Source organism: Piliocolobus tephrosceles, chromosome 21 (assembly GCF_002776525.5).
Source record: "Piliocolobus tephrosceles isolate RC106 chromosome 21, ASM277652v3, whole genome shotgun sequence".
In the NCBI taxonomy this organism is placed as follows: Eukaryota; Metazoa; Chordata; class Mammalia; order Primates; family Cercopithecidae; genus Piliocolobus; species Piliocolobus tephrosceles.
In genome coordinates, this window is record NC_045454.1 from 43,979,014 (window position 1) to 43,995,218 (window position 16,205).

Below are 16,205 nucleotides of genomic sequence, written 5' to 3' on the forward strand. Positions count from 1 at the left end.
CTGGAGTGCAGTGGCCGGATCTCAGCTCACTGCAAGCTCCGCCTCCCGGGTTTACGCCATTCTCCTGCCTCAGCCTCCCGAGTAGCTGGGACTGCAGGCGTCCGCCACCTCGCCCGGCTAGTTTTTTGTATTTTTTTTTTAGAGATGGGGTTTCACTGTGTTAGCCAGGATGGTCTCGAACTCCTGACCTCGTGATCCACCCGTCTCGGCCTCCCAAAGTGCTGCGATTACAGGCTTGAGCCACCGTGCCTGGCCGAAATTGGGATAATTTTAACAATACCTTCCACCAGAGTGATGATGAAGAATGCATAAGTCACTTCTTAGGGGTCTTGATCTGTAAAACATGTCGATTATTGTTACTGTTATTGCTTCTAGATGTAACTCCTAGAAGTCTTCCTTTTTTTTTTTTTTTTTTTTTTTTTTGAGATGGAGTCTCGCTCTGTTGCTCAGGCTGGAGTGCAGTGGTGCGACCTCAGCTCACTGCTGCAACTGCCTCCTGGGTTCAAGCAATTCTCCTGCCTCAGCTCCCCCATGTAGCAGGGACTACAGGCAGGTGCCGCCACTCCCAGTGAAGTTTTGTATTTTTATTAGTTTTGCCATGTTGGTCAGGCTGGTCTCAAACTCCTGACCTCAGGCGATTTGCCCGCCTCGGCCTCCCAAAGTGCTGGGATTATAGGCGTGAGCCACTGCATCCAGCTGAAGGCCTCCCATTTTGATCAGGACCCTTCTCTAGACTGGGGGTGTGGGCAGCTAGGCACCCCACCACCACCTTGCCTCTAGATCTTTGGCTCTTTAAAGACAGCAACCCATGACCCTGCTGATGCTGAGTACTGGCTGAATTCCTGTGGTCTCTGTCCCTAGGATGGACTCCATGTTGGTCACTGTCAAGGCATTGTTCTCCTCCGATCTGGACCCCAGCCTGGTGGAGCAAGTCTTTCTGGATAAGACCCTGAATGCCTCATCTCATTGGCTGGGCTCCACCTACCAGCTGGTGGACATCCACGTGACAGGTATAAGCTGGGGTGGCTGGTTTCAAAACTAGAAGAGGTGGGGTTATGAGGAAAGATGGGGCTTCTCGGTACCAGCAGAATTGGTGGAGGCTCTAGAGAGAGAAAGGGAAGCTTTCTGGAGACCCATGTAGATGATCTCTGGCAGGAGATTATCCAACCAGGCAGGAGCAGAACACTCAGCCATTGCACCTAAGAGAATAGCTATTTTTACATGTAAAAAAACTGTGTTGAATGAATGAATCAATGAATCATTTATTTTGAATCAATTTATTGATTCATTCATTTAATTAATGAATAAGTGATTTATTAAATAATTGATTATGTAATTGATTAATTGAGTTCATTGACTAATAATTGATTAATTGATTTGAGTATTGATTTAATTGATCAATTAAAATGGTTAATTAAATGAATGAATCATTAATGAATAAGTCATTCATTCATTCAATAAACAATGGAAGTAAACACGTACTAATGATAAAGTGTGATCATTGCTATGATAAGGGAATTTCAGGAGCCTGTGGGAGCCTCAGGGAGGAACACACAACCTTGTCTTGGAAAGTTTTTGTGTAGGAAGGGGTGAAGAAGCTGAGATCTGACAGAGAATGGGACCTAGCCAGGGGTAATAGATGGAGAATTGTGCTCCATGCATCTGTAACCTAGAAGATAAAAAGAATATGGCATTTGCCCGGGCACGGTGGCTCACACCTGTAATCCTAGCACTTTCAGAGGCTGAGGCGGGTTGATCACCTGAGGTCAGGAGTTCGAGACCAGTCTGACCAATATGATGAAACCCCATCTCTACTAAAAATACAAAAATTAGCCAGACGTGGTGGTGTGTGCTTGTAATCCCAGCTACTTGGGAGACTGAGACAGGAGAATCGCTTGAACCCGGGAGGCAGAGGTTGCAGTGAGCCAAGATCGCGCCATTGCACTCCAGGCAACAAGAGCAAAACTGCATCTCAAAAAAAACAAAAACAAAAACAAAAACAAAAAAGAATATGGCATTTTGGGGGAAGTTGAGGAATATTGGTGTAGCTGGAGCGCCCACTTTGATATTGGAGAGGTGACAGTTGAAGCCAAAGATGTGGGCAGAGACATCGTTGGGTGCTGGAAAGGCTTGGGGAGGAACATGACACACTCATGAGTTCTGCTTTAGAAAGAAAGTGGAATGAATTCTGCTTATCCTCTGGGCTCTGTGTGCAGAATGGAGGGTGGAGGGAGAGAAGAGCAGAGTCAGGAAGACCCTTTACGCACAAAGATCATCAGTTAGAATACTGGGTTGCTCAGCACCTATGCTTGCTGACTACACCCCCAGAGAAACCCAGTCTCTTTCCCCCCACGTTGTAGGGAATTCTTACAATGCTTGGTAGAAAGAGAGTTGGAAAGGTAGATGGGTGGATGGATGCAAGTTGGACAGATGGATGGAGGAAGATCTTCCATCCAATATACAGCTGTTACCTAAAACCCTCTATCCCATCTTTAAAATCCTAGTTCAGCCGGGCACGGTGGCTCACACCTGTAATCCCAGCACTTTGTTGGGAGGCCAATGCGGGTGGATCACCTGAGGTCGGGAGTTCGAGACCAGCCTGACCAACATGGAGAAACCATGTCTCTACTAAAAATACAAAAAAAAAAAAAAAATTAGCCAGGCGTGGTGGTGCATGCCTGTAATCCCAGCTACTCAGGAGGCTGAGGCAGGAGAATGGCTTGAACCCAGGAGGTGGAGGTTGCGGTGAGCCGAGATCACGCCATTGCACTCCAGCCTGGGCAAAGAGAGTTAAACTGTCTCAAAAAAACAAAACAAAACAAACGACCTCCCCTCCAGAAAAACAAAACAAAACAAAACAAAACAAAACAAAAAAAAACCCTAGCACAGCTCCCAATGCCAGAAATAAGTTAAGCTAGCTGGAATAATCTCTTTCTTAAAACCCTGCCTTGAGAGTGAATTTTTACATCCTTTTTTTTAAATTCTAGAAATGGAGCCATCAGTTTATCAACCAACAAAACCAACAAGCAGTTCCAGCACCCAGCACTTCTACCTGAATTTCACCATCACCAACCTACCATATTCCCAGGACATATCCCAGCCAAGCACCACCAATTACCAGAGGAACAAAAGGAATATTGAGGACGCGGTGAGAAGGGGGTGGTGTGTCCACTCTATTGCATGCAGAAATCGACTTATGCATTCTGGGTAGCCACAGGGTGACTTTTTATAACAATCCACAAAGACAGGTTCTTATTCCCATTTAAGACGCAAGCACAGAGAGGTTCAGTAGCTGACCCAAGGTCACACAGCTAAGTCACACCCTAGAAGAGCATTTCCTTTGATATACATACCTGGGCAAGTGGTTGTCATGACAACAAACAAAATAGATGGAGAAGTGTGCTCAGTGGCTGAAAATTCTCTGATGCTAACTGGGACCAGTATTCTGACCTAAGAAACATCGCCCTGTCTTTCAGCTCAACCAGCTCTTCCGAAATAGTAGCATCAAGAGCTATTTTTCTGACTGTCAAGTTTCAGCATTCAGGTGAGTTCTAACTCAGGACCTAATAACTCTAGGAACTTCTGCTGTCCTTTAAATAGAAGTGTTCCCAAGCCATAGCTTTGATGAAAGAGAGCCCTAGAAATAAGAGAGCTGTTAACTAAAAACCAGCTTTTTCCTAAAGCTGGAACCCAACTGGCTTCAACACTCAAGAGAGCTGGTGTAAATCTCAGCAAACATAAAGGTACCTGGTGCTGAGGCCATGGACTCTAGAGTGTAGAATCGACTACATTAAGACATTGGCTACCGAAATCAGGACCCATGGAAGATGGGGGAAGGAGGGGACTAAAACCAGATTACTTAGATTCCAGCAGCCTAACTGTGTGTGTTTTTTTTTTTTTTTTTTTTTTTTTTTGAGACAGAGTCTCACTCTGTCGCCCAGGCTGGAGTGCAGTGGCGCGATCTCAGCTCACTGCAAGCTCCGCCTCCCGGGTTCACGCCATTCTCCTGCCTCAGCCTCCCCAGTAGCTGGGACTACAGGCGCCTGCCACCTCGCCCGGCTAATTTTTTGTATTTTTTAGTAGAGACGGGGTTTCACCGTGTTAGCCAGGATGGTCTTGATCTCCTGACCTCGTGATCCGCCCCTCTCGGCCTCCCAAAGTGCTGGGATTACATACAGGCTTGAGCCACCGCGCCCGGCCCTAACTGTGCTTTTCAATGAGAGGTATCAATTCCAATGGGGGAATACCAACGATTTTTTTTTTTTTTTTTTTTTTTTGACAACTGCCCTGAGAACAGGCTTTCCTCACTAAACAAATTCTGAGTCAGAACAAATAACGGTAAGCCCTGAGGATAGGGCTTTTTCAAGGAGCTGCCAAGCAGATCAAATAGTGACAAGGTTCTGCGGATTGATGTCTGCAGCACTCTCAAGCTATTTTGACTGCTAGGCGGCTGGTTTTCACAGCTATCATGATTGTGAGGCTACTGGTTTTCAAAATTACCGAGAATCTTGCTGGATGCAGTGGCTCGCAACTGTAATCCCAGCACTTTGGGGGGCCAAGGTGGGCGGACCGCTTGAGCTCAGGAGTTTGAGACCAGCCTGGAAAATATGGTGAAAACCCATCTCTACAAAAAATAACAAAAATCAGCTGAGCGTAGTGGTGTGCGCTGTAGTCCCAATTACTTAGGAGGCTGAAGTGGGAGGATGGCTTGAGCCCAGGGGGCAGAGGTTGCAGTGAGCTGAGATTGTGCCATGCACTCCAGCCTGAGCAATAGAGCCAGAGCCTGTCTCAATAATAACAATAATAATAATAATAATAAAATACTGAGGATCTTGAAAGAGCACTGTGGAAATAATGCAAGTTAAAATGCCACAAAGCTTGCTCTTTTTACTGAGATTTAACACCTTCCTTAACTAAACACCCCTTGAATTTTTGCAAGCCTTTGGTTCACTTCTAGACTTCTGGAAAAGTTGATTTGGACTATTTTGGCCATTTTTCTCATTGATTTTATGGGTATTCAAAAGTCGTTACCCCAACATTCCAATGTTACCCCAACGTTAAAAATAATTATTTTTAAAATAATTATTTTAAAAATAAAAAATTATTTATTTTATTTATTTATTTGATACACAGTCTCCCTCTATTGCCCAGGCTGGAGTGCAGTGGCACAATCTCAGCTCACTGCAAACTCCACTTCCCAGGTTCAAGCAATTCTCCTGCCTCAACCTCCCAAGTAGCTGGGATTATGGGCGTGTGCCACCACACCAGGCTAATTTTTGTGTTTTTAGTAGAGACAAGGTTTCACTGTGTTAGCCAGGCTGATCTCAAACTCCTGAACTTGAGTGATCCACCCGCCTTGGCCTCCCAAAGTGCTGGGATAACAGGCATGAGTCATCATGCCTGGCCTCTCTGTGGCTATTTTTAAATGAATTAAGTAGAATAAAATTAGAAATTCAGTTCTTCTCCCACACTAACTGCATTTTAAGCATTTACCGAAGCTACTAATGGCTGCATTGTGTAGTGCAGATGTGGAATTTTTTTGTTTTTTTGTTTTGTTTTTGAGACGGAGTCTTGCCCGAGTAGCTGGGATTACAGGCACACGCCACCACACCCGGCTAATATTTGCATGGATGGTCTCGATCTCCTGACCTCGTGATCCGCCTGCCTGAGCCTCCCAACGTTTTGGGATTACAGGCGTGAGCCACTGTGCCTGGCCGACATGGAATGTTTACATCATTGCAGAAAGTTCTTACAGGAAGGCTCTAGAAGGAGAAAGCCTAGAATCATGATAAAATTGCAGATATCTTTCCTTATCCCTTGTCTTCTTCCAGGTCTGTCCCCAACAGTCACCACACGGGGGTAGATTCCCTGTGTAACTTCTCGCCACTGGCTTGGAGAGTAGACAGAGTTGCCATCTATGAGGAATTCCTGCGGATGACCCGGAATGGTAGCCAGCTGCAGAACTTCACCCTGGACAGGAGCAGTGTCCTTGTGGATGGTAAAGCTCCCTGGGTCATTGGGGCTGGGGTAGAAGCTCCCACTTCCTCACCTGGGTCCTTCCCTGGGAATCTGAAGGCTTGGGGATGATTCATCATCGAACTTTCTCAGACTGGGAGAAAGTGGCTTAGTTCTCCTAGGCGTTACCCATCATTGAAAGAAAGAAAAGGATGCCTGAGGGATATGGGAGGCATTTACCCTCTTCTGGCTGGCTCTGTGGCCTCAGGCTAGTCACATCTCCTCTCTGGACTTCTTTTTTTTTTTTTTTTTTTTGAGACGGAGTCTCGCTCTGTCGCCCAGGCTGGAGTGCAGTGGCCGGATCTCAGCTCCCTGCAAGCTCCGCCTCCGGGGTTTACGCCATTCTCCTGCCTCAGCCTCCTGAGTAACTGGGACTACAGGCGCCCGCCACCTCGCCCGGCTAGTTTTTTTGTTTTTTTTTTAGTAGAGACAGGGTTTCACCGTGTTAGCCAGGATGGTCTGGATCTCCTGACCTCGTGATCCGCCTGTCTCGGCCTCCCAAAGTGCTGGGATTACAGGCTTGAGCCACCGCGCCCGGCCTAGACTTCTTATCTCTGTACTTAGCAAGTCACTTGGTTTTTGGTTCCCATCTTGCCTGCCCTAGATGGTATTGCTCCTCCACCCCCAGGCAGCTGCATTGTTAAACAATTACCCTGATTAGTTGTTGTTGTGTTGTTTATTTGTTTGTTTGCTTTTGAGAGAGGGTCTCACTCTGTCACCTAGGCTGGAGTGCAGTGACATGATCTCAGCTCACTGCAGCCTCAACCCTTGGGCTCAAGCAATCCACCCATCTCAGCCTCCCAGATAGCTGGGACTATAGCCATGTGTCACCATACCCGGATAAGTTTTGTATTTTTTTCTAGAGATGGGGTTTGGCGATGTTGCCCAAGCTGGTCTTGAACTCCTGAGCTCAGCCTCCCAAAGTGCTGGCATTACAGGCAGGCATGCACCACTGCACCTGGCTCTGGTTTTTTTGTGTTGGTTTTTTTCTTTTAGAGGCAGGGTCTCACTCTGTTACCCAGAATGAAGTGCAGTGGTGCAATCATAGCTCACTGCAGCCTTGAACTCCTGGGCTCCAGCGAGCCTCCCACCTCAGCCTCCCGAGTTGTTGGGACTACAGGCATGTGTCACCACACCTTGCTAATTTCTAAATTTTGTGTAGAGAGAGGGTCTCACTATGTTACCCAGACTGGTCTCTAAATCCTGGCCACAAGTGATCCTCTTGCTTCAGCAGGTCAGTTAGGGCTTCCAGTTTCAAGTTGTATGTGATTCATCCTCAACATATGTAGTAGGATGGACCTATTTTCCAACTCCAGGGATGGCTATCCAAATTTACCCATTCAAAGAATAGTTACATTATACCATGTATCAGGAATATAACAGAGAGTAACTGTCTGCTTTTTCACCACTATATTCCAAGAACCCCATATTCTGCCTGGCACATAATAAACACTCAACTCATATTTACAGAAGAAATAACTAGATTTCATATGAGGTTCTTTTCAAGTCAAATGTGAACCTATTAGGACCTTACAATGCCTGTGTGCCCTGTCCTTGGTTCTGATTTATTGTTGTGCAAGAGAGCACTGTTGATTCTTCAGAATCAACAAGCCTTTCACATGCCTTTTTCTTGTTTTACCAATTTGCTTTTTAAAAATAAAAATTGTCGTCAGCTCACAGGCTTTCTAAAAACAGGCCATGGACCCAGCAGGGCTGTAGTTTGCCAAACCTTGCCTCGAATCAGCCCATCCAATAGAACTTTCTGCAGTGATAGAAAATGTTTCTATCTGTGCCATTCAGCACAGAGCCATGCATGATTACTAAGTGCTTGAAGTGTGGTTAATGTAACTGAGACACTGAAGTTTTAATTTTATTTAATTTTAATTTAAAAGCCACTTGTGGCTACTCCATATTGCTCACTACTTTTTCAAATTATTATTTGTATATATTTAAGGGATACAAGTGCAATTTTGTTGCATGGATCTATTGCCCAATGGGAAAGTCTGGGCTTTTAGGGTATCCATTACCTGAATAATGTACATTGTACCTATTGAGTAATTTCTCATCATCCGCTCTCCTGCACTCCCCAACCCTTCCAAGTCTCCACTGTCTATTATTCCACCCTTTACGTCCATGCCTATCCATTATTTAGCGTTGACATGTCTATGCATTATTTAGTCAAATACATGCGCTATTTGACTTCCTGTATCTGAGTTGTTTGACCTTCACTTCCATCCATGTTGCTGCAAAAGACATGATTTCATTCTTTTTTATGCGAGTGGTATTGCACTGTGTGTGTGTGTATGTGTGTATGTGTGTGTATGTGTGTGTGTATGTGTGTGTATGTGTGTATGTATGTGTGTGTATGTGTATGTGTGTATGTGTGTGTGTATGTGTGTGTGTGTATGTGTGTATGTGTGTGTGTATGTGTGTGTATGTGTGTATGTATGTGTGTGTGTATGTGTGTGTGTATGTGTGTGTATGTGTGTGTATGTGTGTGTGTATGTGTGTGTGTATGTGTGTGTGTGTATGTGTGTGTGTGTGTGTGTAGACAGAAAGAGAGAGATCACATTTTCTTTACACACTCCTCCATTGATGGACACTTAGGTTGATTCCCTATCTTTGCTATGGTGAATAGTTCTGTGATGGACACACAGGTGCAGGTGTCTTTTTGACACAATTATTTATTTTCCTTTGTGTAGATACCCAGTTGTGAGATTCCTGGGTCAAATGGTAGTTCCATTTTTAGTTATTTGAGAAATCTCCATATGTTTTTCATAGAGATTGTACTAAATTACATTACCACCAACAGTGTGTAAGAGTTCGCTTTTCTGGCATCCTTTCCAACATCTGTTATTTTTTGTCTTTCTAGTAATAGCCATTCTGACTGGTGTAAGGCGGTATCTCATCATGGTTTTAACCTACATTTCTCTGATTATTAGTGATGTTGAGCATTTTTTCATATGCTTGTTAGTCACTGGTATGTATTCCACATCTTTAAGAAGTTGACTATAGGTTGGGTGTGGTGGCTCAGCACTTTGGGAGTGTAATCCCAGCACTTTGGGAGGCCGAGGCAGGCAGATCATGAGGTCAGGAGTTCAAAACCAGCCTGGCCAACATGGTGAAACCCTGTCTCTACTAAAAATACAAAAAATTAGCCAGGCATGATGGTGCGCACCTGTCATCCCAGCTACTTGGGAGGCTGAGGCAGGAGAATCGCTTGAACCCAGGAGGCGGAGGTTGCAGTGAGATGAGATCACATCATTGCGCTCCAGCCTGGGCGACAGAGCAAAACTCCATCTTGAGAAAAAAAAAGAAGTTGGCCATAACAGAGTTGTAGAAGTAGAGGAATCAGTAACCCTTCTCCCCATGCCTGATGGTGGCTTTACATCCCTATCTTCATGGAGTTTGTGCTGTAGTGAGGAATAACAAGAACAGGCAGTTGTCAATTATAAATTATTTGATGTGAGCCTATTCACACATGGGTGTGGTCATCAGGGAAGGCTTCCTGGAGGAAATGACATTGAAGGTGAATTCTAAAAGATGACGATAAAACCACCAAGTCAAGGAGAGCTTAAATGTGTTTTTAGGCTGGGCACGGTGGCTCAAGCCTGTAATCCCAGCACTTTGGGAGGCCGAGATGGGCGGCTCACGAGGTCAGGAGATCGAGACCATCCTGGCTAACACGGTGAAACCCCGTCTCTACTAAAAAAATACAAAAAACTAGTCGGGCAAGGTGGCGGGCACCTGTAGTCCCAGTTACTTGGGAGGCTGAGGCAGGAGAATGGTGTAAACCCGGGAGGCGGAGCTTGCAGTGAGCCGAGATCGCGCCATTGTACTCCAGCCTGGGCGACAGAGTGAGACTCCGTCTCAAAAAAAAAAAAAAAACAAAAAAAAAATGCTTTTAGGCAGAAGAAAAAGCTTTTGGGTAAGAATTTAAAAACCTAGAGAGATCCCATGAGTTTCCAACTGCGATGATCCATTCTCTCCACCACCGCCATTGGGCCCAGCCCAATTTAGGTCCACCATGCCCAGAGGCATGACTTTAACTTACGACACTCTTGTGGTGTGATAATGGCTTTGGGCTTATGTAGCCACATGTCCTCATTTTTTTAGAGATTCAAATTGAAATATTTGGGGTGAGATGTCGTGATGTCCACTCAACTCTAAAACTTCAGCCAAAACATTTACTTTCACTGAAATGTTAATAAATCATAAATTGGATATATATGTTTTAGTTGGAGGAAATATAAATCACTGAATCTAGGTGATGAATATTTATTGTACTCTTCTCTCTGCTTTTTTGTATGCTTGTAAAGTTGTATTTGAAAGAATAAGACACACTCAGCCAGGCGCAGTGGCTCACGCCTGTAATCCCAGCACTTTGGGAGGCCGAGGTGGGTGGATCACGAGGTCAGGAGTTCGAGACCAGCCTGTCTAACATGGTAAAACCCCATCACTACTAAAAAAAATAAAAATAAAAATACAAAAATTAGCCGGGCGTTTTGGCAGGCGCCTGTAAGCCCAGCTACTTGGGAGGTTGAGGCAGGAGAATTGCTTGAACCTGGGAAGTGGAGGTCGCAGGGAGCCAAGATCATGCCACTGCAATCTAGCCTGGGCAACAGAGCAAGACTCCATCTCCAAAAAAAAAAAAGAATAAGACATACTCACATGCACCCTCCATTTCTTTCATTTCTAGGGTATTCTCCCAACAGAAATGAGCCCTTAACTGGGAATTCTGGTAAGTCTCAAAGAAGCCCCAGCCCAGGGTAGGGAGGGGGTCACCTGATGGTGCTTTGCCTTGTCCAAGAGCACCAGGCACACAGAGTCTTGGATGAGGATCAAAGTTGACCAACCCATGGCAAAGACTATTGAGGCATAGGGAAAGGATAGCAGGGATCCTGGCTTGCTGGGGGCCCACTTTTTGGGGGCATCAGAGGCTTGAGATGTTGAGCCACTAAGCTCTCCTCCCCAGGGCTGTGCCCATCCTCAGGCCACATAGGGTCCAAGAAGGAGCCCTAGGACATGGCAGGAGGGGGCTCACCCCAGCCCTTGTCTCCCCAGACCTTCCCTTCTGGGCCATCATCCTCATCTGCTTGGCAGTATTCCTGGGACTCATCACATGCCTGATCTGCGGCTTCCTGGTGAGCAAGGAAGGGTTGCTTGTCTTCTTACTATTGGGTTGTAAGAGTTCTTAATGTATTACAAAACCATACTATACTATACACAAGTCCTTCGCTGGATATATGTTTTGCAAACATTTTCTCCCAGTTCACGGAGTGGCTTTCCTATTTTCTTTCTATAATTTTATTTTTAATTAATTGACAAGTAATGAATGCATAGGTTTAGGGGATACGATGTGATGCTTTGGTATATGTACAATTATGGAATGACTCAATCAAGCTAATTAATATGTCCCTCACCTCTCATAGTTATTATTTCTTTGTGGTGTGAACGTTGGCAACCTATACTCTTAGCAATTTTGAAATCTACATTATTATTAACTATAGTTACTATGTTGTGCATATCTCAAAAACTTCACAACCTGTATGCTGGTTACAAGATACTGAGTGAAAAAGTGATTGCAAAGAGTGTAAACAAAAGAATATAAGAGAAAAATGTAACAACATTAGTCATTAGGGAAATATACATGGATGTCACAACGAGAGGCCACTTTGCACAAGAATGGATAAAATTGAAAAGATTGACTATAACCAGTGTTGGTGAAAATGTGACAGAACTGGAACTCTCATAAAGCTCTAGTGGAAAATAGCTTGGCCATTTCTTTGAAAATTACACACACCTACCATAAGACCCTACCATCCCACTCCTAGTAATTTATTTAAGAGAAACAAAAACATAGGTCTATATGAAGACTTGTACATAAATAAAAGTTCATAACAGCTTTGTTTGTAATAGCCAAACTCTGAAAACAACCCTAATGTCCATTAACAAATATATCCTGACAATGGAATATTATTCAGCAACAAAAAGGAATTATTAATACATTAATAAAGTATACAGCAACATGTATAAATTGCAAATAGTTATGCCTAGTGAAAGAATCCAGATAGAAGAGTACATACCATATGATTCCCTTTATAGACAAATTCCAGAAAATACAAACTAATCGCCAGGCTCGGTGGCTCACGCCTGTAATGCCAGCAATTTGGGAGGCCGAGGTGGGCGGATCACCTGAGGTCAAGAGTTCAAGACCAGCCTGACCAACATGGAGAGACCCCCCATCTCTACTAAAAATACAAAATTAGCCAGGCTTAGTGGCACATGCCTGTAATCCCAGCTACTCGGAGGCTGAGGCAGGAGAATTGCTTAAACCCAGGAGGCAGAGGTTGTGGTGAGCCGAGATTGCACCATTGCACTCCAGCCTGGGCAACAAGAGCGAAACTTTGTCTCAAAAAAAAAAAAAAAAAGAAAAAAGAAAAGAAAAGAAAAAGAAAGAAAGAAAGAAAATACAAACTAATCTGTAAGGACAGGAATCAGATTAGTGGTTGCCTGGGAATGAAAATGTGTTTGCAGTGGCAGGGAAAAGGAACTGTAAAAGAGCGGGAGGAAAGTTTTGTGTGTGTGTGTGTGTGTTTTGTTTTGTTTTGTTTTGTTTTTTCTTTTTTCTTTTTTCTTAGACAGAATCTCACTTTATTGCCCAGGCTGGAGCACAATGGCATGATCTCGGCTTATTGCAACCTCTGCCTCTCAGGTTCAAGCGTTTTTCCTGCCTCAGCCTCCCAAGTAGCTGGGATTACAGACATGCACCACCACACCCAGCTAATTTTTGTATTTTTAGTAGAGACAGGGTTTTACCATGAAGGCCAGGCTGATCTCAAACTCCTGACCTCTGGTGATCCACCCGCCTCGGCCTCCCAAAGTACTGGGATTACAGGCGTGAACCACTACGCCTGGCCAGGAGGAAAGTTTTAGGGATGACGGATGGACGTTCCTTATGTTGATTGTAGTGATGGTTCAATAAGTTATGATCAGAACTTATGAAAACATTCACTTTAAATGTGTGCGGTTTATTTTATGTCAGTTATGCTTCAGTTAAGCTGGACAGGTGTAGAGGAGGAAGGGAGGGAGAGAGAGGGAGAGGCTGAGATCAGGACCAAAAGCCAGAGAGAAAGAGACTGAGAATGAGATGAGAGAGAAATGATATTTAGACAGAAGATAGGAGATAGATGATTGATAGTTGATAGATGATTGGTGGATAGCTGATAGGTAGATGATAGATGATTGTTGATAGATAATTGATAGATAAATTGATAGGTAACAGGTATTTGATAGCTATTGGTAAGCAGATGATAAATAGATGATTGATGGATGACAAGTGATTGATAGATGATTGATAGATTATAAATAGCAGATGATCGACAGGTGAGAGATAAGTGATAGTTATTGATTGGTAGATAGATAATTGAGTCACAGATAGATAAATATGGATAGCTAGATGATAGATAAATCATTGGTAGATATGTGATATATTGATAAAGAAATTCGGGGCTAGGGGAGAGAGAAATGAAGAGGATATCAGAGGGGGAAAATTTTTTTAAACCGAGAGTGAAACAAGGAGAGAGAAGAAAAGAAAGTGGTGAAAAGAGGAAAATAACTGAGGGAGAAATTAAATGAAACAATGAAGGGAGACAGAGGAAGCATCAGGCCTCTGGCTTTGGCCATATTGTCACCCCTGTGGCCTCCCGTCCCTGGACAGCTGACCAGTTCATTCTCACGCCTCCTCCTCACCCTCATAGGCGACCACTCGCCGGCGGAAGAAGGAAGAAGAATACAGCTTCCAGCAACAGTGCCCAGGCTACTCCCAGTCACACCTAGACCTGGAGGATCTGCAATGACTGGAACTTGCCGGTGCCCGGGGTCCCTTTTCCCCAGCCAGGGTCCAAAGAAGCTTGGCTGGGGCAGAAATAAACCATATTGGTCGGACACAGTCTCTGAGCCTTCCTCGACGTGACCCCTGACTGGTTCATGTTGGACTAAGAGAAAAATCTTCCCCCTTCGTAAAGTCCTGAAGGCAACTCTCAGTTGTGTTTTGTGGTTTCACACCATGTCATCCCTTGGGAACACCAGAATTGGTGAAAATGGTTGTATTAGGCTGTTCTTGCACTGTGATAAATAAATACCTGGCTGGGAACAGTGGCTCACGCCTATAATCCCAGCACTTTGGGAGGCCTAGGCGGGTGGATCACTTGAGGTCAGGAGTTCAAGACCAGCCCGGCCAACTTGGTGAAACCCTGTCTCTACTAAAAATACAATAATTAGCCAGGCATGGTGGTTCACGCCTGTAATGCCAGCTACTCGGGAGGCTGAGGCACGAGAATCACTTGAACCCAGGAAGCAGAGGTTGCAGTGAGCCAAGATCATGCCACTGCACTCCAGCCTGGGCGACAGAGCGAGACTCTGTCTCAAAAAAAGAAAAAAAAAAAAAATACCTGGCCAGGCTCAGTGGCTCACGCCTGTAATCCTAACACTATGGAAGGCCTAGGCAGGCAGGTTGCTTGAGCCCAGGAGTTCGAGACCAGCCTGGGAAACATGGCAAAATGCTGTCTCTACAAAAGATTTTTAAAAATAGGCATGGTGGTGCGTGCCTATAGTCCCATCTACCCAGGAGGCAGAGGTGGGAGATCAACTGAGCCTGGGAGGTTGAGGCTGCAGTGAACTGTGATGTCACCACTGCAGTCCAGCCTGGATGACAGACAGAGAGTCTGTCTTTAAAAAAAAAAGAGAGAGAGAGAGAAAAGAAAAGAAAGAAAGAAAAAAGAAATACCTGAGACTGGGTCATTTTTAAAGAAAAGAGGTTTCATTGGCCCACAGCTCTGCGGGCTGTACAGAAAGCATGATGCCAGCATCTGATCAGCTTCTGGGGAGGTCTCAGGAAGCTTTCAGTCATGGTGAAGACCAAGGGAGGGCCAGCATGTCACAAGAGAGGGCCAACATGTCACGAGAGAGGGCCAGCATGTCACAAGAGAGGGCCAGCATGTCACATGGCCAGAGCAGGAGCAAGAGAAAGTTGGGGGGAGCAAAGGTGCCACACACTTAACCAGATCTCGCAAGTACAGACTCCCTGCTGCAAAGCAGCATCAAACCATGATGGATCTGCCTCTATGACCCAAGCACCTCCTTCCAGGCTCCACCTCCAACACTGGGGATTACACGTCAACATCAGGTTTGGTGGGAACACATATCCCAACTGCATTACCGATGACAGGAGACAGGGAAATACTGGGCAGAAGAGGGTGGTTCCCCAGCAAAGGCCCCACCCTCAAGCTGGGAGACCCATGGCCCTAAATGGGAACAGGTAATTCCTGTTTTCATGCCTTTTGTCACCTTTTGGCCCACCATGCTCCCCTATCCTGTACCCGTATGAACCCAAACCCCAGGCTCCACAAGCAGAGGAATGGCAGAACGACACAGCAGAGAGAAGAGGAGTATCTGAATGCCGAGAGGAGTTCAGCTGGGGACAGTTGGAGAGCAGACCAGCCACGGGACGGCCAAACTCCAGGGGAAGATCATCTTCCCACTCCATCCCCCTTCCAGCTCCCCATCCATCCCACTGAGAGCCACCTGCCCCATTCAATAAAACCCCACATTCATCCTTCAAGTCTGTGTGTGACCTGATTCTTCCTGGATGCTGGACAAGGACCTGGGTACCAAGAGGGCACTGAGCTGGTTAACACTTAAGCCATCTACAGACAGAAGGCTAAAGGAGCACACCGTAACACACACACCCCTGGACACTGCCATGGGGCCAGAGCCCAGGGGCACTCGCCCCGGCTCCTGCACCTGCCTGTCTGTGTGTTCCCCATCCCATAAGGAGTTTCAGTGCACCCAGCAGCCAAACAGATGAGCCACACCCCTGTCTCACGTCCCTGCAAGGGAGCTCAGGGAATCCTCTTGTTTCACTGATATAGAAATTGCCATCGTGGAGGCTGGGCACGGTGGCTCACACCTGTAATCCCAGCACTTTGGGAGACCAAGGCAGGCAGATCACCTGAGGTCAGGAGTTCAAGAACAGCCTGACCAACATGATGAAACTTCATCTCTACTAAAAATACAAAAAATTAGCTGGGTGTGGTGGTGGGTGCCTGTAATCCCAGCTACACGGGAGGCTGAGGCAGGAGAAGCACTTGAACCTGAGAGGTGGAGGTTGCAGTGAGCTAAGATTGCAC

At 45.4% G+C, this 16,205-nt stretch overlaps 1 protein-coding gene across 1 annotated transcript in view; it reads left to right on the forward strand.

Annotated features, from left to right (window-relative positions):
* MUC16 (mucin 16, cell surface associated) overlaps positions 1-13,874 on the forward strand; it is a 136,188-nt gene extending 122,314 nt beyond the window's left edge. The window contains 7 exon segments of the mRNA XM_031934726.1: positions 862-1,010; positions 2,988-3,148; positions 3,477-3,544; positions 5,832-5,998; positions 10,715-10,756; positions 11,080-11,159; positions 13,776-13,874. Of these exon segments, the coding sequence (XP_031790586.1) occupies positions 862-1,010; positions 2,988-3,148; positions 3,477-3,544; positions 5,832-5,998; positions 10,715-10,756; positions 11,080-11,159; positions 13,776-13,874 (766 nt within the window).
* Positions 13,875-16,205: the final 2,331 nt, after the last annotated feature.